Source organism: Peromyscus eremicus, chromosome 3 (genome assembly GCF_949786415.1).
Source record: "Peromyscus eremicus chromosome 3, PerEre_H2_v1, whole genome shotgun sequence".
Lineage (NCBI taxonomy): Eukaryota > Metazoa > Chordata > Mammalia > Rodentia > Cricetidae > Peromyscus > Peromyscus eremicus.
Window position 1 is genome coordinate 98,136,962 of NC_081418.1, and position 26,751 is coordinate 98,163,712.

Consider the following 26,751-nt stretch of genomic DNA (forward strand, 5'->3'; position numbering starts at 1 on the left):
CTGCCCAACAGCAACAGCAGAGCTGAGATCAGAAAGGATGACCATTGAGAGCTCTGACCATGACCTCCAAAGGCACACAATACCCTGACACAGCTTCATTTGTCTCGAGGAACAAGTTGTTTAACATCTGTGAGACATTTCCTTCTCTGTGAGGTTGGATGCCTGCTGGCTACTCTGGGTTGATATGTAAAGAGCCAGCTACACAGTAGGTGCTAGAGATTGCATTGCTTCCTGGGCAGGGTGAGGAACACACAGGCAAGCAATGGGTTAGGATGATTCACGGGCCCATCACTCACCCACCTGTCTTCTCTCAGGTAGGAGAAAGAAGGCAAGCATCCAGTCTTCTGAACGGCACAGACAGAGTCAAGTCACAACAAATGTACCTAGTTCCCAGGACAGTCTCTCTGTGCATGAAGACTTACTGTCTCTCAATGACCAGCAACTGATACTAGGGACCTCGTCTCATGTAGATCCTACTTCTGGTGAATCTTCAGTGGGACCACATCACCGAAGTTCCTCCTTTCCCAGCCGCTGGCTTCATTGACATTTGGATGATGCAGGGGCTTAGCCCAGTCATCCCGACCCTGTTGCAAATGCACTCTGGTTCCAAGAGCAGGCTGTTCAGTGTGTCTGGCCTGTTTTTGTTTTTGTTTTATTTATTTTTAAATATGGGGGCACGTGGAGCTCACCTAGTGAGCATGATTCCAGAGCCCAGAGTGGATGGAGCAGCTGGCATGTGATAGCATGGTCTTCATGCCTTATAGGTGGATAAGAATGTTGGTCACCCACTTCAACACAGTGATCTGGAGCAAATGCTCAGAGTGGACACCTGCTACTGCCCACGGCCCTTCTAGAACTACTCCTTTGCTCTTTCAGTCGCCCTTTGCTCTTCAGCAACTTGGGACCAATGGCTCCTTTCTCTTGGTGTTATGGGAGTCTGGTGTCAGTTGCCTTGTGTTCCCCCTTCTTTATGTGGCAGTTGTCAAAGCAAGACCAAGACCCAGAAATTGTCTATAATTTAAGGCCAACACTCAGCGAGCTCAATGCCACCTTCAGCAACAAGAGCCCCATAGAGCAGCCCCCTGCATCCAGCCCTTGGGGTGACTCCTCTTTATTATAGGGAGCTTTCCTCTACCAGGAAGGTGCCCAGGAGAAGTCTATAGAAGCCTCAACTTGCAGGGCTCCCATGCAGGTACATAGGCCAACAGCCCCAGCTCACGGTGATCAAAGTTTCTATTCTAGACATGGCTGCAAAGGTGGACACTAGGCACAAAATAACCCCATGGCTGTTGGTTTGTAGGTGCTGTGGGTGGTGTGTCCCAGGCAGGCAGGCAAGCCCTACTTATCTTCCAAACTGGAATATCACCTTCTCAACAGTTTGGCAAAATTAATACACCTTCAGTTCCAGCTTGCCCGCATTGTCCTTACAGGGCAAAAAACAGTTACTTAGTACCTCTCCCAGCACACCCTACTTGACTCACTTGACACAGCTGGTGGCCCCAGGTAGACAGGGCAGAGATGGAGTAGCACATTGAAATGCTCTCCCACTGACCCTAGAAAAGCCTGGGGGCTGGTTATATCCCTCTGGAGTAGAAATACCAGAAGGGAATCCAAATGTGGGAGGCACATGTGCTGTGCCTACTCACCCCAAGACTGAAGTATACAAACAAGACTGCCTCTACTCCCAGGTCTGTAATTCAGCCGAGCAAGTCCCAAAGCCTCCAGGCAGTGGTTTCTGTGGTCACTTTGCCTCCTTTAAGCTCACTGCAGGATGTCCACAGTGCTGTGACTTAAGGCCTGGCAGCATGGAGCTCTGTCTTTCCTGTGGCTGCGCATGTGGGTTGCTTGTGTATAGCATGGTTCTCTCGGCCTATCAGGGAACAACCAGCCATATGGAATACATGAGGCATATCTGGGACAAAAAGCAGCCGATGAGGCCTTCCACTGGGGAAACAGCCTTGGGACAAATCAAGAGCATGAGGACGTCTGTCATTCTATAGTAGCTGTGCAGCTCAACCTTCTCCCTGTTGAAGAGTCTGACTGCTGCATACTCCATGACAACTCCATGAATCAGCCCATCCTGTTTCTAGTCCCTGCTCCCAATAGGAGTGCCCTAAACCAAGTCATTTTCATGCACAAAACCTCCTATGGTTTCCAAAAGTCCTGTGTCATTCAAGCCCTTCTACAGTCTGGTTCTTTTCCTAACTGCCTCATTCACTTTTTGTGTCCCTGTTCTTACCCTGTTCTAATAAATGAGCCAGTCCACAAGAAGGACAGACTGACAAGCCCAGAAAAGTTTCCTAACTCCATTTTGACCTCGTGCTAACCATTGTGTGCAGTCTGGGTTACCAAAATGCCAGTTAGGGTTAGGGCAAGTGTTAAGGTTAAGGGCTAAGGTCTGAATTATGGACAGGGTCAGGGGTAAGAAAGAGGGATTAGGGGTTAGGGTTAGTGCCCTAGTTAGATTTTTTTTTTTTGTCAACTTAAAGTTAGGATCATCTAGGAAGAGGGAATTTCAATGGCGAAAATGCGTCCATCAGACTGGCTCATAGGCAAGTCTGTGAGGGCATTTTTTTTTTGATTAATGATTTATGTGAGAGGGCCCCACCCACTTTGAGTGGTGTCACTGTGGGCAATGGTCATTGGCTGTATGAAGAAGCAGGCTTGCAAGCTATGAAGAATAAGCCAGAAAGCAGCATTCTTTCATAGCTTCTGCATCAGTTCCTGCCTTCATGTTCCTATCTGGAGTTCTTGTCCTGACTTCCCTTTGTATGGACTACAAATGCAAGCTGAGGTAAACCCTTTCCTGCCCAAGTTAATTTTGGCCATGGTGTTTCATCATACCAAAAGAACAGAAATTGGTGCCAGGTTTGTGGGATGCTGCCGTGATAGCCTAACAATGTTAATTTTGGGGGAGAACTGTGCAGGACTTTAGAACTTTGGACTGGAAAAAGTGTTGGATGCTTAGATCATACTGGGTTGTTCTGTGAGAACTGGAAGATATTTCTGAGAGCAGTGCAGATGATGGAGGTCTGGCTTGTTAAGTTTCACAGGGAAGCAAAGACTATCGTGGTAGTTTATGTGATATTATGTATTAAGAACCTGTAGTTTACAGTCAGTTGGAGCTAAAAATCAGATGTGATTGACAAGAGACCAGCAGCACTAAAGAGAAGCCTTTACTTTGCTGGGACAATCTATACTGGTTAGCTGGAGCTGAGATATTAGCAGTGAATAAGAAGAAACCAGCATCACTGAGGTGAAGTCTTCTGGGAGTATTTCCTCAGGGTCAGCACACAGAAGCTGTAGTCCAGAGGGACCAAGGCTGCCTCTCAAGCTGTTAGCTGATGTTGGTGATGTGTAAGAATTACCCAGGTAGTACTGGTTTAGAAGTCATGGAGGGGTCATAGTAGCAGCTGAGACTTGGTACTGTGAATGGCCAGATGATGCCACCAGGGAAAGTGTAGCCTCAGCTGCAGTGGAGACCCCAGGAGTAAAGGGGTCATGCAGAGAAGCTGAAGTTTGGCTCAGGAGAGTGTTAGTGAAGGGTTAGGGTTAAGATTAGTGTTGGAGTTGCATAAGTATACACACACACACACACACACACACACACACACACACACACACACCTCCCTGTAGAACCAATTTCCACAAAACTACTGTACTGCATCCAACTGTCAAGTCCATCAAGACTTGAGAAGTTAGTTAGATTGACAGTCAATACTCCTTACTCCTTGGTATTAGCTAACAAGTCTGTCCCACCACTTCATGGACATTCTTACAATATGAGGATGTATGCCGCATTCATCTTTGTATACCACAGTAATAGCATCTAGAGCCAATTCCTTGTTTTTTGTTTTTGTTTTTGTGTATGTGTGGTATAGCTAATTCTAACCCTACTTGTCTTAGGGTTTCTATCACTGTGAAGAGACACCATGACCATGGCAACTCTTATAAAGGCAAACATTTAACTGAGGTGGTGGCTTACAGTTTCCGAGGTTTAGTCCATTATCATCATGGTGGGGAGCATAGCCACTGAGAGTAAGGTGGAATGCAGGAAGATATGGTGCTGGTGTGGTGATTTTTTGTGTACTCTAATAAAATTTGCCTGATGATCAGAGGACAGAACAAGCCATTAGATTAAACATAGATGCCAAGGAGTGGTGGCACACACCTTTAATCCTAGCACTTGGGAGGCAGAGGTCTGCCTGGCTCTGTTTCTCTCCTAGACTGAGTCAATCTCATGTAGTCCAGGGTGGCTTTGAACTCACAGAGATCCAGACAGATCTCTGCCTCCCAAGTGCTAGGATTAAAGGTGTGTGCCACAACTGCCCAGCATCTACATTTATTCTAGTGGCTTGTTCTGTCCTCTGATCTTCAGAAAAATTTTATTAGGGTACACAATATATCACCATATTGCTGAAGAAATAGATGAGAATTCTACATCTTGATCCAAAGGCAACAGGAAGTGGTCTGAACCACTGGGTGTGGCTTGAGCAAATATGAGTTATCAAAGCCCACCTCCAGTGATACACTTTTTCCAACAGGGCCATTCCTACTCCAACAAAGCCACACCTCCTAATGGTGCCACTCCTTTTGGGAGTCATTTTCTTTCAAACCACAACACTACTTCTTTGACACCCTAACTAACCATAACTGCCCAAATCCTAACCATAACCCTAACTCCCTAACTCTTAAACCTCTAACCCTAACCCTGTAACTCTAAATCATCCCTCCACCCACACAAGGTTTCTCTGTTTAGTGCCGGCTGTCCTGGAATTCGCTCTGTAGACCAGGCTGGCCTTGAACCTGCCTCTGCTTCCTGAGTGTTGGGATTAAAGGTGTGCATCACCACTGTCCAGGTTAACTCTAATTCTTAAGCCCTAAATCCTAACCCTAATCCTAACATTAGCCCATCACCCTAACCTTAAAGCCTTAATCTTCTAACCCTGTCTTACCCTAACCCTTTTACATCAAATGCAAGCCTTATCCCTGTCCCAACCCTCTAGCTCTAACTCTAAACCCCAAACCCTATAAACTCCCACCTAAACCTCATTCTTAACCATTTTCCTAGCTCTCCAGACTGGATAGAACTGTCCTCATAGTACACTTATAAGAGAAGTAGATTCATCCAGGACCTCATTACAAAGTCACCACAATGGCTTTATAGATGTTTTTGGTGGGAGGTGGTCTTTACAGTGCAGGGGAGTCTTTGGGAGCCCTGGATTATCTAATGGGTGTGTAACTTGATTTCTTGTTAATGGACTAAACCAATAGGTAGAAATGAGAGAATGGGATAACAGACAATGAATTCTGAGTTACTTGAGAACAAACATAGTAAGATTTGTGTTGAGCTGGAGTTCATGGGGAAAACTTACCAGGTTAATGAGTCTTTATAAGGCTTTAATGACTGGCCAGCAGTTCACTAAATGATCGAAGAACTCAAAGGACAGGAAGGTTCACATAATCACCAATGCACCCACTGCTATGGAGGAAGGAGCTGTTCCGGGGTAGGAACCAACCGATTGCTCCTCTGATAGGGTGGCCAAGTTTGCCTGTGAGTTAGGGCTTATACATAGTTATCAGAGGCCTGATACAGACTCACTGTTATACTATCAGTGTGAGAAATACATTATATTTTTGTTCTCTTATAACTTTGGTGTAAACTGGAGCTGAGGGTACCCTAATTCATAGCTAACCCCTAAAAGCACCAGGGACAATGTACACCAGTGGGTGAATATAGGAATAAAACAGTGTAAGTAAGAAGGACTGTGGTGGTTTGAATGAAAATGGCCCCCATGGACTCATAGGGAGTGGCATTATTGGAGGTGAGGCCTTGTTGGGGGAACTGTGTCAGAAGGGGTGTGCTTTGAGGTTCCAGATGCTCAAGGCAGGCCAGTGGCTCATTCTCTCTCCCTGCTGCCTGCCAATCCAGATGTAGAACTCTTGGCTCCTTCTCCAGCACCATGTCTGCCTGCATGCCACCATGCTTCCTGTCATGATGACAATGGACTAAACCTCTGAACTGTAAGCCAGCCCCAATTAAATGTTTTTCTTTATGATAGTTGCTGTGGTCATGATGTCTCTTCACAGAAATAGAATCCTAACTAAGACCAAGGACCAAGTTTGTCCTAAGAGTGGACAATTATCCCATCCATGAGTACTTCAAGAGAATAGAAGACATATTGCCAACCTCTGAGTGTTTTGCATTTTTAGGAAACATAGAGGAACACTTAAAGAGGATGGGACATGAACCTATACAAGGTGCCTCCAGAAAAGGTTGTCACATAACCCTAACTCTAACCCTAGCCATAAACACTGACCCTATCCCCATCCAGTTCCATCCAGGCCACACAACTGTGAAGGTCACCAGTGTGCAAGGCTATCACTGCAGGATGGCTTGTGGCAGTCCTCTGATGTGAGGAAATGAAAACCCTCCAGCTTCAGGGTGTAGTCATCATGCAGCTCAGAGCCAAGACTTCTTTCTTCAGTCCTTCAAGTTCTGAAGCTCTTGCTGGCAGCCAGGCTGTAATTTGAACAAGCTCAGTGAGCACACATGCATTCTGGGATTGGTAGTGTTTTTTGTTTTTTGTTTTTTGTTTTTTGTTTTTTGTTTTTTTTTCACTTGCACATGAGTTCTGTGGACTACAAAGGTTCAGAGCTCTTTGCATTGGGTTGGTGCTGGGAAGGTACAGGGTGGGAGATGGCTTCAGACTGAAGAGGGATGTTCCAGTGTAAGTGCTGGCTGGAATGGAATCTGTGCAATCTGTGGCAAAAGCCTGGACAGAGGTGACCAAAGAAGAGACTTGGTGCTTGTTTGCCCTTGCATGGACCTGCCCTGGGAATCTGCAGGTGGCAGCGGTGGTGCATCTCCTGGCCATGATGCTCAGTCCTTTTGTCATGTGCGATTCAAGTAGCAGCACCTGTGTGGGACCCCACTGTGCCTGACACCCAGGAGGTGGTAACTGGCTGCAAGGCCACTACTAGAAATGTGTGCTGACCCATGCTTACAGCCTTCCTGACTCCCTGACAAGCCAGTCCTGCCTGTCAGGATTTTCAAGTTTGAGACAACACATTTTCCATCACCTTTGGTTAATTCACACTTCTTTACATGCCCTGGCTATGTTATCTCCTTTTCAACCTGGTAAGGTTGGCAAACTAGGACACAATTAAATGTGGTTTGATGTGGGCCCATAAACTAAGAATGATTCTTCAAATTTTAACATGCCAAGCGTAAAATCCCCCAAACGATTAGCTTTCAGCAGATCCTAGGAGTGATCAGTTATCCCACCAAACAGTATAGGGTGTATGTTTCTCTACTTTGGGAGTGTTAGGATTCTGCTGCGCTCCAGCTGCATGACTGCACATATGCAGTTCAGGAGTTAAGCAAAGGGTCTGGCATCTTATGTCATCAGTGTACGCTGGCGACTATGTGCATGGTGTGGTCCTGCAATCAGCACATGCATGGTGTAGCTCCGTAAGCCCACCTGTGCATGTTCACCGGGAACTCTTAAAAAGCCGGACACAGACCCCACCCCCTCTCTCTGTGTTCTGTTTCCCTACCACCACCACCACCATCTTTCCCTCTCTCTGCACATGCTCCTTCCCAGGCCTGGTTCTTTTGTTTCCCCCTACTCTTCTTCCTCCTAATAAAGCTCTGAAACTGATACTGGGTTCTGTCGTGACTGTGACCTTTCCACGAGGTAACCAGCGCCAGTAACCAGCGCCACTTATCATTTCAGGGAGAACATCCTAGGAGTGGATGCATCACTAAGATACTTCCTGCATACCACCACTGGGGAGTTTCACCTGATGTTGCAAACTGTGAGGGCAGTCATTTGTGGGTGGCAGAAATGGGAACCTGAAAGTTTCCTATCCCCAGTAAGGTGGGGAGTATCAAACATTAAGACCACCTTCAGCTGTGACAATTGCATAAAGTGCTGAGGAATCAGAAAAGGTAAGGGTTTTCATTTCTTCACGTCAGAAGACTGTCACAGCCATCTTGCAGTGATGGCCTTGTACACTGGTGACCTTCACAGTTGTGTTCACTGGACTCTGCAGCTTCAGCTCACATGGAATACACAGGTAAGTGGTCTCAATGGAACTGGATGGTGATAGGCTCAATGCTTATGGCTAGGGTTAGAGTTAGTGTTATGTGACAATCTTTTCTGGAGGCACCTTGTATAGATTCATGTCCCTTCCTCTTTAAGTGTGCCTCTTTGTTTTTTTAGATTCCATACCATTTCAAAAGCCCAGTATAACCAGTGCAAAGGCCAGATGGCCCCTAGAGAATGACAGTGGGTTATGAAGCTAAATAGTTTCTCCCACTTATGTGTTCAACATTGTTGTGTTGACTGAACAACTGGGTCAGGATTAGGGTCTTTCCATGCTGTCCTCCACCTTGCTAATACATTTTTTTTTTTTAAATATTCTCTTGGATGCTAGATCCCAAGACCAATTTGCATTTACTTGAAACAGACAAGAGTGGGCCTTCAGAGTTCTTTCTCAACGTTCTCTTTGTGGTACTGCTTTTTGTAATGGGATGGTGACCAAGGGCCCTGCTTTTTAAAGGTCTATAGGAAGGTTTCATTAGCTAGATTACATCAAGCTAACCCCAGAGAGTTTTACAGATTTAGAAAGGCATCTAAAAACAAACAGGTAAATCTAAAGAAATGGGGTTGAGGACCAGTCCACACAAGGTGAACCTGAAGGGGATGAGTAACCAATCTATGCAAAGTGAATCTAAAGGAATGGGGGTGGGGACCATCCACACAAAGTGAACCTGAAGGGGGGGTTGGGACCATCCACACAAGGTGCATGGGGCAGGCTCAGCTGTATGATACCTAACAAAGTCATTTTGAAAAATTTTACAACTTGTTCCTGTAAAACTACCCTAGGTATTCTTGGGCCTCCTGGGTAACTGGTAGATTTTCATATCCTGACTCACCCAAATTGTCTGCCACTTATATAACTTGACAAAGATGGGCTCCATGTTGGGTTTGGATAAAAAGACTCAAAAAGGTTTTGGACAGGCTAAGTGTATCCCATGGCATCAGTGTCCTTCCATGTTATAAATGTTATAAATCAGATGAAAACGACTGGACCACAAACTGGCTATTAAAAAATAAAAATGCTGGGCATGGTGGTGCACACCTTTAATCCTAGCACTCAGGAGGCAGAGGCAGGCAGATCTCTGTGAATTTGAGGCCAGCCTGGTCTACATAGTGAGTTCCAGGAAAGCCAGGACTACATAGACACTGTCTCAAATCAATACCACCACCACTACCCCATATAGCCCATATATCTGCAGCTGTTAAAGTATATATTCTCTACTCTCTTGGGGAAGATTAGAAGTTTGAAGATTGGGCTGGAGAAATGGCTCAGTGGTTAAGAATTCTGACTTTTCTTCCAGAGGACCCAGGTTCAATTCCTAGCACCCACATGGTGGCTCACAACTGCCTGTAACTCTAGTTCAAGGTATCCAACACACTCACATAGGCTTACATGCAGGCAAAACACCAATGCACATAAAATAAGATTAAATAAATTATATGTAAAAAGAAGTTTGAAGATTTTCAGATTTTATTATACAGTGTATTTATTTCTTCCAAAGTACATCTGTGATTGTCCCATCCCCATTCAACATCTCCTGTGTAGTGTCCACTTACATACAATGTTTTACAGATGCTAGCTCTGTGGTATACAAAGATAAATATGATATGTAGCATAGCTCACAGTGTAAGAATGTTCTTTCTCTTGGACTGGTGGACAGACTTGCATCAGCTGATACCAAGGGGTAAGGAGTATTAACTGTCATTCTAGTTAACTTCAGAGTCTTTTATTTTTTCTAAAGATTTGTTATTTATTATGTATACAGTATTCTGCCTGCATACCAGAAGAGGGCAGCAAATCCCATTATAGATGGTTGTGAGCCACCATCGGTTGTTGGGAATTGAACTCAGGGCCTCTGGAAGACCAGCCAGTGCTCTTAACCCCTGAGCCATCTCTACAACCCTAACTTCAGAGTCTTAATGGAACCATTGGTATTAGGATTATGAATCTTTCGGGAGTAAGTAAGAAGAGTGACAATTTGCAGTACTCTTGTGGAAATTGGTACTGTGTGTGTGTGTGTGTGTGTGTGTGTGTGTGTGTGTGTGTGTGTGTAACCCCAACCCTAACTTTTCACCAGTGGTCTCTCCTGGGCCCAAGCCTCAGCTACTCTCCATGACACCTTAATGCCTTCAAGACAGGTACCACATTACCTAGTTCGGCTGCCAGCATGAGGAGCAGCCTTGGTCCCCTCCAGACCACAGTTTCTGTGTGCTGACCCTGAGGAAATACTTCCAGATTTCACCTCAGTGATGCTGGTCTCTTCTTACGACTAATATCTCAGCTCCGGCTAACCGGTGTAGACTGTCCCAGCAGAGCAAGGGCATCCCTTTAGTGCTGCTGGTCTCCTGTTCATCACAGCTGAGTTTTAGCTCCAGCTGACCATAAACTACAGATTCCTGACACATAATATCACATAAACTGCCATGATAGTCTTTGGTTCCTCTGAAGCCAAACAAACCAGGCCTCCATCAGCTTCACTGCTCTCAGCATTATCTCCCAGGCTCCCACAGAACAGCCCAGTAAGCTCTAAGCATTCAGTTCCTTTTCAGCCCGAAAGCCCAAAGTCTCAAAAACAACATAGTCAGGTCTGTTACTGCAATATCCCACAAACCTAGTGCCAGTTCCTGTTCTGGTCTAGGCTTCTATTGCTGTGATAAAACACCATAACCAAATGAAACTTGGGCGGGAAAGGGTTTACGTCAGCTTGCCGTTGTAACATGCTGTGATGTAACAGGCCCCTAGACCTTAGTACAACTGATGCCGTGATGGAAGTGCCATTCAGGCCTTGGAACCCAGGACATAGGCAGCACCACCTGCCAATGCAAGAACAAAGACCTAACCCATCCATGTCCATAGGTCTGGGAAAGTCCTTAAATGGTAAACTTGGTTTTGGGGCTTCCATAGTTCTGATTCAGGCTAACTGAGGTCTGTCAACCCAGGGTGTGATTTTGTGCTTAAAAAAAATCACCCGAGAAAGGCTTGGGACTGCACTTGGGTCCCGAACACCAATGTAGTCACCGGCTGGCTAAAAGACTTTCTATTGGCTTGAACCCATGCCTGAGTGGTCTTCTCTGGTGGATACCTCACACCTCACAATCATGAAGGCACGTCAGGGCAAGAACTCGAGGCGGGAAGCTGGAGGCAGGAACTGGAGCGGAGAGCGTGGAGAACCACTCACTGGCTTGTGTGCGAAGCCTTTCTTCCATTCTTTTTCCAGTTGATTCTGAGACAGGGTCTCACTATGCGGCTCTGGCTGTCCTGGAATTCATTATATAGAGCAGAGTGGCTCCAAACTCACAAAGATCCACCTGCTTCTGCCTCCCAAGTGCCGGGAAATTCCATCACACCTGATGCAGCCCATTTTCTTCTACAACCCATGACCACCCGGCCAGGGGTGGCACCAAATCAGTGAGGTTGGCCTTGCCAATCAATCATTAATCAAGAAAATGTCCCACAGACATGCCCAGGGGCCAATCAGATGGTGATTTTTTTTTGTGCAAGTGGGAGATAAAGATCTAGTGTCACTCTTTTATGTGTAGGTAAATTAGATTTCCAGGCACCATTTGATTTAGAGACCAAAGATCAGGTTTGCTCTAGATGTGTAGGATTACGGCTGGATCCTCTATTCCACCCCCACCACGCTATGTGTGTACCTTTTGTGCCAATACCACACTGCTCTCATTACTATAGCTCTGCTGCATAATTTGAAATCAGATATTGTGATAACACCACCATTTCTTTTTTTCCTTTAGGATTGCTTTGGACATTTGTGGGTCTTTTGTGTCTCCGTATTAATGTTTAAATTGTTTTTCTTAGTTCTGTGAAAAAATTTCATTGGAATTTTGATTAGGAGGAGGGACAAAGAGCTCCAGTGACCCTCAAGTCCATCTTCAGCCTCCTAAACAAGGTTTAAATAGAGGGCTGGAGTCATGAATATCTGAGCTAGGGTGTGGCCCTGCCTGTTACTGGGGGTGCTGCCCTTGCTCCAGCACCGTGTTCTGACAAGTTGATGGGGCTGTGTGAAATCTTCTTTGGGGGAAAACTCTCTCCTCTGGCTAGGCCAGGCTTTAGGCTTTTTTTTTTCACACAGCATGAGCTTACTGGGGGAAATTCCAGTCTCTTAGGACCCATTGTTCTGATAGGACACAGTGTCTCTTTAGAATATCTTCATCCCTACCAGGCTGGTTATGAGGCGGCCTCTTGGGGAAGAGAAGATCTTGTTGCCTTAGGGATGCATTAGGCATTCCGATTCCAACTCTGTTGCAGAGTCCTGCCTGTAGTGCAGGCCGGAATACGGAAGGGAAAGCCTTGCCGAGTCTGGACTCAGCCACAAGAAAGGAAAAGATCGGAACAGGGCAATGCCAAACTCTGGGCCAGGCTTCCTCCAAAAAGAAAGTCCCCTCTAGCTGGGAGCCCTGAGCTTAGCACATGGCTTCTCCATAGGAAACATCCTCCCCCACTCCCCCCACACCCCACCCCCGGTATATTCGCTTCCCACAGGTCTCCCCTATTTCTTTTTGGTGCCTCTACAGATTCCCAGCGAGAGAACAGGCCTCCTCTATAGAGAAGGAAGATTCTCCGGCTCCGCGGGCCAAGCGCCTAAGCCAGGCTTCTGCCGTAAAGAAGAGAAGGCCCACTGGCGGCAGGTCCCTGACTGAGCATGGGACTCCTGCACAGCAAAGAAAAAAACCCTCCTGAGGCTGAACCCTAAAAATCTAAGTCCAGGCATCCTCTTTGGGGTAGAGAAGACACTCCTGCCACTGAGGCCTTATTCTAGCCCAAGCCTCCTCCTTACAGAAAGGAAAAGAACGTCCTCCTGAAGGGAGGTCACAGGGCCACCAGGCCAGCGCTGTGGCTGTTTAAACCCTCAGGTAAAAACTCTCCACGAACCTTGACAACAGGACTACTGTAGCGGGTTCCGCCCACCCCCGCAACTCGAATCTGCACAGGCGCAGAGATGCGCATATTGCCTTCTGGGATTGGTAGTTTTTCTATGAGGCCTGCCCTCCAGAAAGGAGCGGAAGGGAGGGGTCAAGGACTACAAGTCCCAGCGTTCCACGAGTTCTGTGGAAGGAAGTGCTGTGTGAGCTCCAGCTTTTAAGTAGTCGTTTGGCGTTGAGCTGACGGGGAGACCCTGCTTGAGTCACTGGCTTGCGTGGCGTGGTGATTCCGGAAAGGGAGGAGGCTCGCTCACTAGTAAAGGAGGCTCAGGTCTCACACCCCTCCGGGACATGCCCCGTGTGTCTCATGGTGGTAGCTGCGAGGCGTCTCCTGGCGAAGAAACCTGCTCTCATCTCCATGTCTTTGGACTTCTTTCTGCAGCCTCTGGATGGCGGTCCCCGGGTGCCCGTGGGGCCGGGGCAGACGGTGATAGGCCGCGGGCCTCTGCTGGGAGTAAGTGTGGGAGGTGCTCCCGGGCTCGGGCAGCCGGAGTGTGCTCCCGGGCTGAGGCGCTGTCTCCTGTCCTGGGGAACGCCACGGCTTGGCTCCGCTTGTCAAGATTTTAGTTTGAGGGCAGTACGTTTTCAACGTTAGTCAACGCACAGACATTTCTTTTTGGTATCTGTAAAAAGTACTGAATGTGTTAACATCATTATCATCCTCTCCAGCTGACAAACTAGGGTCAAATCCAGGTTGAGCTAACTAAGTTCGGCTATAAGATGTAAATTGTAAACAGACCCAAATAAACAAAAACCCTATTAGCTTTTAAGGGCTAGTAGTTTAGTTACTCTAAGGGTTAATGTATTGCGTATTGACCAGCAAAACTTACAATATTTACGGTACTGTGTGGCCCGTTAACAGAAAAGGTTGCTTAACCCAGTCAACTCCCCTAGGCTAATTTCTTTTATCCCCTGGCCTCGTCTGCAGGGCTGGTGGATCTTACCATAATAGTAGTAGTCCTTTCAGTAATATCAGTAATTAACCCTTAAGTAGTCTGGGTAGTGAGCCAGTCATTGGTCTAAAGAGATGGTCTAATTTAATCCTTTCAAAACTTTAAAGTCAGGTGCTTTTTATTAGCCTCGTTCAGATGAGAAAGTTGAGCTATAAACTGGTCATTAAAAGATGATACATATACAAATGGCCACTAAGCTATATATTCTTTCTCCTCTTTGGGAAGATTAGGAACCAGAACATTTGCAGATTACACTATGAAATTGTATTCGGTAGTATCCCACCATTTGGCATTGCCACAAGACATACCATTTACAAAGGCCACTCTAGAGATCCTGGCAGTCGAGTAAGAATATCAAAAGGGGCTGGAGAGAAGGGTTAGCTGTTAAGAACCTGTGGCTTCTTGCAGAGGACTGAGTTCAGTTCCCAGCACCTGTGTTGGGCCGTTCACAACCACCTGTAATTCTGCCTCTCCTGGCACTCCACACACATGCGTATCTTGACATATATAATAAAAAATAAAACCTTAAAAATCACATCACAAAAAAAATCCTCAGTGTTTTAAGTAAGTTTATGATCTTTTTGGTTGGCTATGTTTATATCTATTTCCCTAATTATATCTGTAACCATCATTCCCCCCTGGCCCCCAGTGCCATATCTCCTATAGTGTCCACTTTGTGCACACCGTTCGCTGACTATAGCACTGTAGGCACACAAAGATGAGTGAGGCATACAGGGTCCCCACCCTGTAGGTGTTTTGTCTTGGGTTAGTGGAGCAGACCTGGGTCAGCTCATACCAGGGTATAAGAGTGTAGTCAGCTGGCTAGTTTCCAGCGTCCGTGTGGAACTGTCAGTCGTAGCTTTAAGGCTGTTTTGGGAATAGGAAAAGTGGTGCTTGAGGTTGCCCTTTGTATGCTGGCTCTAGGGGTGTGTGTGAGAGAAGAAACAGGTATGCATGGCACAGTATGGACGAAGCGGAAGTTCACATGCTGCCTACCTCTTCCCCACGGTGATTGTGTACATCTTTACATAACACTGTGTAGTTTGCCTTAGTTTGTTGGGCAGCACACAGGTTGGGAAGAGTTTCCTGGGAACGTGCTTCTTTTGGTTGAGGCTAAACCCGCAGTGCAGCATGTACTACTTCCTTTGGTAGTCAGATGTCGGAGACTAACCTGCTGTAGCTTGCTTCAGAGGGGCAAGAAATCCTGCCGCCAGTGCAGACTACTATGGATTTGGGCCTCTGTTTTACAAAAACAGGGTTATAGATTCTGCCATGGTTTCTTAGCCCTGCTAATAAGAGATGAGCCTTCCTGATGGCCGGTTTTTAGCAATAGCAAAGGCTAGAGACTCAGCAGCCAGTTTATCTGGTCAGAAGTTAGACTTTCCTCTTTAAGCATCTTTTTTGGATTCCTTTTCTTCTGGAAAGATGGACTGCCGTCATCTCCCACCTAAGTGCTGTTTTCTGTATTCTCACTGACCCGCTTTTCTGTTTTCTTCCTCCCTTCTTTCCCGTTACCACATGCCTTTCCTGCTCCCACATAGACTGTCAGATTGCTGTTTCTGTCTTTCTCGAGCATGTTAGCTGCAGTGTTTTGTTCTTTTTTTTTTTAAAAAAAGCATTTCTTTTGATTTATTTATTATGTATAAAGTGTTCTGTCCATATGTATGTCTGCACACCAGAAGAGGGCACCGGATCTCATTACAGATGGTTGTGAGCCACCATGTGGATGCTGGGAATTGAACTCAGGACCTCTAGAAGAGCAGTCAGTGCTCTTAACCACTGAGCCATCTCTCCAGCCCCTAGCTGAAGTGTTTTGTAATCTCTGTTCCCTGGTTGTACTTTAGTCACTGATATGGTTTGTTCTAGCTCTTGCTCTCTTTGTCTTCTTGGAGGATGTGTTGGTATGTTAGAATTTAGATTATTTCAAATGTATTTGTTTTTAAAGACAGGGTCCCTCTCACTACATAGCCCAAGCTGCTCTTGAACTTGCAGTTTTACTTCCTCACTCCCAAGAGCTGGGGTTATGGACATGCAGCCCTGTACCCAACAAAAACACTTTTTTTTTTTTTTTTGGTCAAGAGATGTTTGTGATGAAATAAACCGAGTACCCACTAGAGGTCACACTATACTTTTGTATTATTCAAAATATCCTTTTCTTCCTAGTGTTAAAGTCTGTTAAAAGATTGGGATTGGATAGTATAAAAAGGAAAGAAAACTAAGGTAGACTATTAGAGGAACCTTCTTTGTATATTGTGGTTTTATCACAACATTCCTCTGACAGAGAATCTATTTGTGGTGAAGTAACAATGAGATCTCGATACTCAAAATAAAAATAGGAACTTCGTACTCTGAGCCGCAGAGTAATTTGTATTTCTGTTATTGCTTCTGAATGGTTTTATTTAGGTATAGTCATATGTAAATGTTTTCTGTATCATTTGTTTTTATTAGTAAGAGTAAGGATTTTGAACACTACGTAGTCTGTGAGTGACTACCTAAGTTATCTCAATCCTCTGGGCTTTCAGTATCCGGATTTGTAAAGTGAATAATAGCTGCAGTAGCTTTATGGTAAGTCCCAGTATGTAGCTCAGCATGTAGCTTATTGAACAATAAGGTGAGTCATTAGTAACTGTGGCTGATTCTGCCCACTCAGGGACACGTCACAAAACAATGACGGAGTCTCTAAACTTTGATTTTTTTTTTTTTAAGTTAGGATACTTACTTCTTTGAAATAGCCATATTTTAAATGAGGCTTTGAAGATATTTTTCCTAGAAATTATTATGTTTTAAATTAACTGGTTTTTTGAACTAATTACTTTTTGTGGTCCTCACGTTATTGTGGCCCTGTACGTTTAGAGTCATTAATTGTGGAAGTGCTACATGATTTTGAAAAATGAACACTGATTGGTGACAGTTTCAATGTTTTTGCAGCCTTAATGGGTTTTAATTTTATCTATACATTGCTATAGCATGCTTTGAGAGATAATGTTGGTCCTGCTGTATATAATGCTAGACTTCATGTGTTTGATAGTAAGTAAACTAATCATTAGACTGGTCATATCGTCATAATGTCATATAGTTGTTGCTTAAGATGTTTTTATCATGTATCAGCCAGGGATAAAAAAGTTATTCTCAACTATTATGTTTACAGTGAGGTGGGAAGGATGATTATTTCAGCATTTAAAACAGAAGCAGTTTTGAACTTTGGTGTGGGTAAATAGTTGTGAGTGTAAATTGACCATTGCTGACTCAAAGCAGGAAGTAATTATATTGAAGACATAGATGTTGATCTTTCCTTCACCGTAATGTTTGACTTGGGCTGTTTCCCTCATGCCACTGCCTTCTTCTTTTTTTTTTTTAAACTGCCACACGCGGTCCCAGAATACGAATGAGGTTGTAGGATCTGCGTCTATCTAACCTTGTGGTCACACCCTTCACATTTACCACTTAACGTTTAGGACAAGCTGAATTTTTATATTTGAAATGTTCCCTAACCAGTACATCCTGAATATTTTCTTACTTGGTAGATTTTACGGGAAGGAATCCTCTCTAGGTTTCATTGTAGGAATTAGGATGTTTGGGGATATATAGATCCCAGGTAGTCATTTACTCTTTCATGACTTTGGTAAGTCCCCTCTTCTCTTCATTGTTCTGTTATCTGTTAAATGAGGGCAGTTGTTTGACATGTAGTTAATAATATATTTAATGTCTAGCTACTAATTTCATAGCTGTTGCCAAGGGTTTTGTTTATCTTTTAAGGAGGTAGCTAAATTTGACATGTTTTCCCCTTGTAGATAACAGACAAAAGAGTATCCAGAAGACATGCCATTCTAGAGGTGGTGGGTAGTCAGCTTCGAATCAAACCAGTGAGTATATTGATTCATTTTAACCCTTTGCCTCTTGCCCTTCTACCATCTGATTAGAGATACCTGTTTATTCTAAGGTTTGGAAATAGGGAATTTATATCAGAACTTGTCTCATACTTGCAAGGTAAATTTCTAAATAGTAAACTGTATTTCTCATAGTACAGAGCTGAATTTGAATGGTTAGATTTAATGGAAAATGATTGCTGTGTGTAAATTGTAATTTTGTTCATTACTAGATTAGCCAAGTAATTCCCCAAAATACCTTTAACATGGGTAAGGAAGAATACTTCCTCTGTGAGAACCTGAGCCCTCATCCCTAGTGCACATGTGAAAAGCTATGTGTGGTAGTTTGAAAGAAAAAGTCCCCTAAAGGGAGTGGCATTATTAGGAGATGTGCCCTTGTTACTGTAGAAGCAGGCTTTGAGCTCTCATATATGCTCAAGATACTATCCAGTGTCTCAGTCTACTTTCTGTTGCCTACATATCAACATGTAGCAACTCTTTCTCAAGCACCATGTCTGCCTGCACACCATCATGCTCCCTGCCATGATGATAATGGACTAACCCTCTGAACCTGTAAGCCAACCCCAATTAAATGCTTTCCTTTATAAGGGTTCACTGCAAGATCACTTGTCATAGATGAGGACACTAAAATAAAAGATGAAGCAAACCGTCAGCTGATAGATAGTGGAGGAAACTCCAAGCTTACACTTCCTCTCAGACAGAGAGAAGCTAGAGATATCTGAATGGCATGTCTCCTCACAGCAGTAGAAACCCTAACTAAGCATGTGTGTCTGTAACCATAGTGGTAAAGGGAGCTGAGACAGTGTACCTGCAGCTTGCTGGCCAGCTGGCCTAGCTAAATAATGGTGAGTTCTAGGTTCAGTGAGAGACTCTGTCTCAAGAGAATAGAGAAGAAAGTGATAGGATACCTGAGATCCTCCTCCTGCCTCCAAGGGACACATGCAGTGTTCCTCACCCCCAAACCAAAGAATGCCTGTAACTATGTAATGTGTGGTTTTATGGGAACAGATGAGGTAGTAAGTAAATTCACTTCAGTGTTAGAGGATTTTTATCAACACTTTTCTATGGTTCTTTGTATAGAAGTGAATATTCGTAAATTGTAGAATGTATTCTATTTCATTGTTTTGTAGATAATTTTCACTTAAAGCATTTTCTGTAGGCTGGACTTTTAATCCTTTGCTCTATAGCCTGAGCATCAGTGTTTTGCAGGGGTGATCCCGAGACGATTATGTAACTATTCTCTTTCAGTTGCAAATTCCTTTGTATATGAGAATGGGTTGTGTGTATGAGGATTCACTTTGGAGTATTTTATTTGTGGTGAAATAAATATTATGGAACTAAATCCACTGATTTATGACATTTAAGCCAATTTATATTTTTACCCCCATCCTTGCTTGTGCTCTACTTCTGAGCTATACCCTAGCCCTGTGATTTCTGTATTACTGTCTATTGTATAAGTCATTACTTGAACTGTTGTTGCAGTGATAGCCTTTTAAATTAAGTACTGGGGAAACTTTTAAGTAGAACTGAATTTACCCTATCTCAACCCTGAATAAATAACATTTTAAAACTTTGTATGCTGTTCTCATGTTGTGCTGAGTGCCTTGACAATGTGTCAGTGTCATAGTCAGCACCCCTGGAGCTCAGCAGTAGTGCATCTCTGGATCTTCACTTTCTTATTTTCCTTAGTTGAGATCACTTAAGCTCACTGACTATGGGGAGTTGGACTAACTTTGTGTCTCTGGTATTTACTGTAATGCCAAACTGGATCAGGTTCTTAGTACAATTGAATGCATGAGTCAGTGTTGTGATGAGAAGTATAATATGGAATTTCTGGAAGTGGGTATATTGCGGGTTTTTATAAAAGTACTTGTTTTTCAGTGCCCAGTTTCTAATACCCTTCTAATGAACTAATGAAATAAAGAAGTTTGTTGTTACTGAAGCACCTTTAGGGATGGAGTCAGGGGTATTTTGGTTCCTGTTTCTGCAGAATGTTGTTTAGACTTACTTCATTCAGAAAAGGAAGGGTGGATGATGACATATCTGGTCCCAAGTGAAAGCTATGTGACAACACTCAACATTCTGCAAGGTTTTGATCCATTATCCTGTAATCCAGGGACATGACAGGAGGAATACACACTATACTTTAGTTTTGGATTGGTAGATCCTTTGAGTTGTCTTGATTAGATTTCTTTTTTTTTAAATTAACTCTTAGACTTTTCTAGATTGTATTGTTAATATTCAAATCCTACTGATAATATCATGTGCAGAGAAATAAACCAATATGATTTTTACAACATATGTATGTTATGGGATATTTGATTGCACTGTGACACTCTGAGACTGTTAATAAGGTTAAACCTTGAATCAAGAGGCAGAGTCCACAATTAGCTGACTGGAATTAGCCATAGAGATTTTTGAGGGCCCAGATAGAGAGGCACAGGAAGAGACAGGGAGAAGCTTGAAGAGATTCATGGCCCTTTTGATTTGGGAAGGTGGAGAGGGTCAGCTAGAGGTTCTGTGGCTGCTTTCTTGATCTATCAGGTTTGTACCCCAATATCTGATTCCTGAGTTTTTATTAATAATAGAACAATTTAGGTAAATGCTTCACCTAAATTTCCCTCTTTTTGTCTAAATAAAAAAGGAAGGTTTTAACTTTAACATAGTAAAACTATATACTATAAAAACAATTATCAGATAAGAATTACATTTACAATTTCCAATCCATTCATATTTGGCAAATTTGGAGAAATTATTATCTATCCTATCTTGATGAGTCCAAAGTTTTATACCTAAACCACTTTCTATCATAACTTGTATTATCATCCTAAAAATACCTTTTTAGACCTTGAAACATTTTCTTAGATAAACAACTTAAACTTTTATGTCTCTCAACCTTATAAATTTTACATCTCTTTTATAAGTTTCTTTTCTGAGGTGTAACTATAGAATCAGCCTTTTCAGAACTCAAAGCAGTTGCCCATTGAAACCCTGAATATGTATCTGTGGTATAGTATACATACTTTAATTTTCCAAACTCTGCAAAATGAACCACATCCATTTGCCAAATTTCATTTCTTTGAGTACCTTTTGGGTTTGGTAATGGAGTCTGGTTACACAAAGAACAACTAGGACATTTTCTTATAATTTCCTTGGCTTATTGCCAAGTGATAGAAAAATATTTCTTCAAACCTTTGCTATTAACATGGTTTTTCTTACGAAATTCTGAGACTTCTAGCACATTTCCTACCAGTAGCTGATCAATTTAATCATTACTTGTGCTGGAGGGCCTGGTAGACCCCTATAGGAGATGATATTTGTTATATACAAGGAATCATTTCTATTTCCAATTACTTGTTGTAGTTTGCAAATAACAAAGTTAATTGTGAATCATCTGGAATAAATTCAGTGGTTTCAATATGTAAAACAATTCTTTTTACATATTGAGTCAGTAGCTATGTTAAGAGGTTCTGGAAAAGTCTAATAATACCATGAGAATAGTATATAGTTCTGACATTTGAACAGAATCATAAGGGCATTGAGCCACTTTACTTATTTTTCCTGACTTATAACCTACCTTTCCTGATTTATTTGCATTAGTATTAAATGTAAGGGCTCCAGAAATTGGTGTTCCTCATACAATGTAAGGAAGAATCCAATTAGTTCTCTTTACAAACTGAAGTTTCTTGCTTTTGGGATATTTGTTGCTAATCTTTCCCCCCAAATTACTTTAAACTCTTTGCCAGTCTTCATAATGAGGAAATTTGAGCATTAGTAAAAAGGTACCACAATTCTATCTGGTATAATCCTGTTAATTGATGGAGTCTCAATTTTCCTCTCAGAATCAATTCTGAAACCCTTTCTACATAGGTCTTTAATTTTTTACTCTGTGTACTAAAAATATCCATTCTAATATATTATCTTCTCTCTGCATAAGAATTCCTGTGGGAGAATGCATAGAAGGTAAAATAATCAGAATACAATCAAGCTCTGGATCCAAACAACCCACATGTGCATCCTGTAATTTCTTTTCTACCAAAGCCAATTCTTTCTCATTCTTAGTTGATAGTTTTCTTGGACTGTTTAGGTCCTTTATCATCTTGTAAGGTTTGAAATAAGTTACTTAGTTTTTGAGTTATTTATCCAATTGTGGGCTGTAGCCAGTTAATATCTTCCAGCAATTTTTGAAAATCATTAAGAGTTCATAATTATTCTCTCCTGATTTGTACTTTCTGTGGTTGAATTTTCTGTAAACCTATCTTATATCCTAAGTAATTAATAGAATCCCCTCTTTGTATTTCTTCAGAAGCAATTTGTTATCCCCAACAAGGCAAAGTTCTCTTTACTTCATCAAACACTTTTCCTAAAGTATATGTATCTGAATCAGCCAATAAGATATCATCCATATAATGTTAAATTATAGGTTGAGGAAATTGTTTTTAATTATTTCTAAAGTCTGTTGTACAAAATATTGACACAAGGTGGGGCTGTTTAACATCTCTTGTGGTCGAATTTTTCACTGATATCTTTTAACAGGCTGAGAATTATTATAAGTAGGCACTGTGTAGGCAAATTTTTCTCTATCCTGTTCTTGTAAAGGTATAGTAAAAAGAAGCAGTTATTGAAATCAGTCACTATAATAGACCTAATTTAGGTAATAAAGAAGACAAGGGAATTCCAGATTATAAAGAACCCATTGGCTGGATCACCTTGTTAATAGCTATCAAATCTGTTACCATTCTCCATTTTCCATATTTCTTTTTAATGACATACATACATACATATATATATATATATATATATATATATATATATATATGAGAATTTCAAGGACTGATCGATTCTTCAATATGTGGAGCATTTAGCTTCATCTGTACCAGCTGTTCTTATACCTATAATTTTTCTGATGTCAAAGGCCATCTTTCCACCCAGACAGGTTTGTCAGTTAACCATTTTAAAGGTAGGGCTGTTGGTACCTTTTGAAAAATCAATAGCTGTTGTGTCCTGATTATATACAACCTGAATGGTCAGTGACTGTTCTTGATAATACCTTTCAATATTTTTCTCAGAAGCATTCTTTATTTTATAGTTTGTTTCTGAGATTGGAGGAATGTTAATCTGGAAAATATATTTTTACTCTTTTCTTGGTATTGCTTTTGGAAATATGTTATTGTATTTAACAACTTACAGTGTCAAGGTTCTAGAAAAGGCATGATCTTATATAGTTAGCAACTTTTTGAATGGGAATTAGAATCAGATCTTTTAACTCTATGGAGTAATTTTTCTCTATTTTATTATTTATGATTCATAATTTTTAACTATTGAGTTTTTCTTTAAAAATTTTTTTTTGTGTTAAAACTGCTGATTTACCTTAAGGAGTTTTAGTGATTTAGTTGAATAAAATTTTAGATTATGAACAACCTTAGATTCAGGGGCAGGAGATGCCTGTGGCTCTTAGAATCTTTTCCACTCCTCTTCTGCATAAAGCCATGAGGGTAGGGGGTTGATAGAGACATCCATTTAGGGCTGAGTGTCCAAAGTCTCCCACTTTTTCCATATTGTCCAGCTGTGGATCTCTTTGTTAATTTCTGTCTACTTCAAAGAAGTTTCTCCAATGAGGGTTGAGTGATGCTCCACTCTATGGCTATAGCAATATGTCATTAGGAGTCATTTTATTGTTATGTTTCTTTAGCACGATGATACTCAACCTTCCTAATGCTGCAACTCTTTAATATAGTTCCTCATGTTGTGGTGACCCCCAGTCATAAAATTATTTTGTTGCTACTTTATAACTGTAATTTTGCTACTGTTATGAATCATAATTTAAATATCTGGTATGTAGGATATCTCTTAGGCAACCCCCAAAGGGGTCACAACCCACAAGTTGAGAACCACTGCTTTAGCAGAATAATAGTGGTAGGTTTTCACCTAGGCCCATGATCTGTTTAGTCTTAGGTTCTTGTCTACTTTAGCAGTGTCAGGTATGGGGTTCATCTCATGGATTGGGCCTTAAGTCCAATTTTAAAAAGTGGTTGGTTACTCCTATGACATCTGTGCCACTGTCCATTCACTTTATTCTTCTAAGCCAGTTCTCTCTCTACACAGCTTCTATTCTGTTCTCTCTCTTTTTTTTTTTTTCGAGACAGAGTTTCTCTGTGTAGCTTTGCGCCTTTCCTGGAACTCACTTGGTAGCCCAGGCTGGCCTCGAACTCACAGAGATCCGCCTGGCTCTGCCTCTCGAGTACTGGGATTAAAGGCGTGCGCCACCACCGCCCGACCCTATTCTGTTCTCTTATTTAGCTCCTTTCTTGCCTGATTTCTCTCTACATTTTTCTTACGTTCCCTCTAAGTGCTATCTTAATTCCTTCATCTTGTTCCACTCCATCTAGGTTCTCATCCATCTAGTTCTTTCCCTTCTTAGCTCCTTTCCCATCTTCTTCTTTCTCATCTAGTTCTTCCTCATTTTGTTCTTCCCTACCTGGCTCTTCCTCATCTTCCATCTCATTCTTCTAGTTCTCTCTTCTAGTCCTCCAACCTAGTTCTCCTCAAGTCTCTGAGGTTACAGTTATATACCTGTGCAATAGCAATGTTCTGGCTAAGGCAAGGTCACCAGACTTGAATTCCCTCAGGATCAAAAGGAGGGGCAATAAGATCCACACAAAAGAACAGTAGCTGCCAGCCATCATCTGCAACCCAAAAGGGAAGTGACTAATGGGGAAATTAATCAACTAAGGGCTAAATTCCGTTAATATCTAAGCAAAGGGGATTTTATGTGCTCAAACTATGTTCTTAGAAGTAGTTAGTTAAAATGTTAAGGATCTATAAGTCACTAAATCATGGGTGAAAATAAAACTGCCTTCTTTTTTCCTTTGGCCTCTTACTGTCCAAGCTGTCTCGGCTGCTGCTGTTTTCTAGCAGGGTGGGGAAAATGTAGCTAGGTAACCTGTGTCACAGCTTGATATACCTGTAAGTAGAAACCCTTTAGTTCTAAGTTAATTGTTAAAGGTAGATCTAAAACTAGAGACAAGACTTTGGAAAGGGGAAGGTTAATAAGCTTAATTAGCACATCTGCCAGGCCTTCTCAAACAGATAGTCTGGATGCTTACATCTGTTCTTAGAAAGTCTGGGGAGTATCTCAGATAAGATACTTTCGTCCAGAGAAGGTCCTGGCTGGATGTTGCTAATGACGAAAGTTACAGAAAGGCCTAAAACTGGGGGTGTGGCTGTGTTGCTGCTTTAGCACAGTTGGGAGATGTGTCCAAATACTTTAATTGTGCCCAATGGATGATCAAACACACTGTTCTAGGAATGGAAAAGCTACAATAGCACATGAGAAATTCATAGCAGGAAACAGCTAATACTCAAAAGCCAATATCACCAAGTCTCCTTAAGCCCTGGCTTTATCCCCTGGAAGGCCCTTGGCTTCTTCCAGGTATTAGCTTTTGCCATAGTCAGCTGAATTCCTACTTCATATTTCTGTGGCTTCCAGCAAGGGTCCAGTATTGACGACGTAGCAGAAGCCAGAGGCCTTGAACCAGACCAATGACTCATTACAATGAACATTTGCAAGTAAAGCTGTTTGGGCGAAAAGGTATACTGCATGACACATTGCAGCTTCCAGTGCCACTACGACTAATGCATATGTGATGGGGAGGGGAAAGACAGAAAGAATGGTACATGTCCAGTGGAACTGGAGACGTGACAGCTGTGATGGGAGGGAGTGAGAGAAGGCTGTCCTCAGAGGAGCAGGTTGTGCCCAGAGGGGTTGGTGAGATGTTTTTTATTTTATTTTATTTTATTTTTATTTTCTTTTGGTGGGAAGGTTACAAGGGCAGAGGGCAGATATGAAAGAACTGGGAAATAAGTGGGATTGGGGTGCATGATGTAAAATTCCCAAAGAATCAATAAAAAATTTTGTTAGAAACTTTGATTGTATATAATTTCATATATATGTTAACAGTAAATAATATGTATTTAGGCTTAACTTAAGGATTGATCAGTATACGTCCTTGGAGTATCACGTTTACTCTGGAGTCCACTGTCTAAATAACTTAAGAAAAAGATTACCAAGGACCATTAATTCACTAATTCATTAATTTTTTTGTGAGTAGATTTAATAACTGCCTGAGGATATGATGTTTTAAACCAAGCTTTCCTAATTCCTTGGGATATGTTATTGCATAAATAATGATAGTCTCCATCTCAGACAGTCATATGTATATGTACAAATACACACACACACACACACACACACACACACACACACACACACACACACACATAAATGGCTGATCAATAAAAAATGCTGAGTGAGCCGGGCGGTGGTGGCGCACGCCTTTAATCCCAGCACTTGGGAGGCAGAGCCAGGCGGATCTCTGAGTTCGAGGCCAGCCTGGGCTACCAAGTGAGTTCCAGGAAAAGGCGCAAAGCTACACAGAGAAACCCTGTCTTGAAAAACCAAAAAAAAAAAAAAAAAAAAAAAAAAAAGCTGAGTGATTAAGTTGGTATGCTAGGGAAATGGTTGATTTCTCTAGGAAAAAGTAATTTAGCATAATGTAGTAGAGGAAGAGGTCACAGGGAGAGTTGTTCAGAATCTATTGATTTGTTTGCATTACGGTAGATTATGTTATCATGCAGTAAGGCTTCTTTATTTCAAAACCTAATAGTAAAATAAAAAATTGCCTATTTGACTTACAGAAATAGCCAGTTTTACCTTGATTGCATTTAAGATTTTTTTTTATTACATTTTGTGTTTGGTGGAGGCATGTGTGTAGAGAGCAGAGAACAACTTGCTGAAGTTGGTTCTCTCCTTTCTCCATTTGGTTCCTGGGGATTGAGTTATGTCCTCAAGTGTGGTGGCAG

General features: G+C 42.3%; 2 protein-coding genes across 10 annotated transcripts in view; both read left to right on the forward strand.

Annotated features, from left to right (window-relative positions):
* Cfap92 (cilia and flagella associated protein 92 (putative)) overlaps nt 1–2,275 on the forward strand; it is a 48,540-nt gene extending 46,265 nt beyond the window's left edge. For all 4 annotated transcript variants that reach the window (XM_059258108.1, XM_059258111.1, XM_059258110.1 and 1 more), the window contains one exon: nt 315–2,275. In XM_059258108.1, coding sequence (XP_059114091.1) covers nt 315–544 — 230 coding nt within the window. In that variant the 3' untranslated portion in view covers nt 545–2,275. The remainder of the gene's footprint in view (nt 1–314) is intronic.
* A 10,899-nt stretch (nt 2,276–13,174) lies between these two features.
* The window catches only part of Aplf (aprataxin and PNKP like factor), a 53,223-nt gene continuing 39,646 nt past the window's right edge, over nt 13,175–26,751 (forward strand). For 5 of the 6 annotated variants that reach the window (XM_059258113.1, XM_059258114.1, XM_059258115.1 and 2 more), the window contains exons 1-2: nt 13,175–13,503; nt 17,794–17,865. In XM_059258113.1, the coding sequence (XP_059114096.1) occupies nt 13,357–13,503; nt 17,794–17,865 (219 nt within the window). In that variant the 5' untranslated portion in view covers nt 13,175–13,356. The remainder of the gene's footprint in view (nt 13,504–17,793; nt 17,866–26,751) is intronic. The other variant, XM_059258118.1, reaches the window with a different exon arrangement.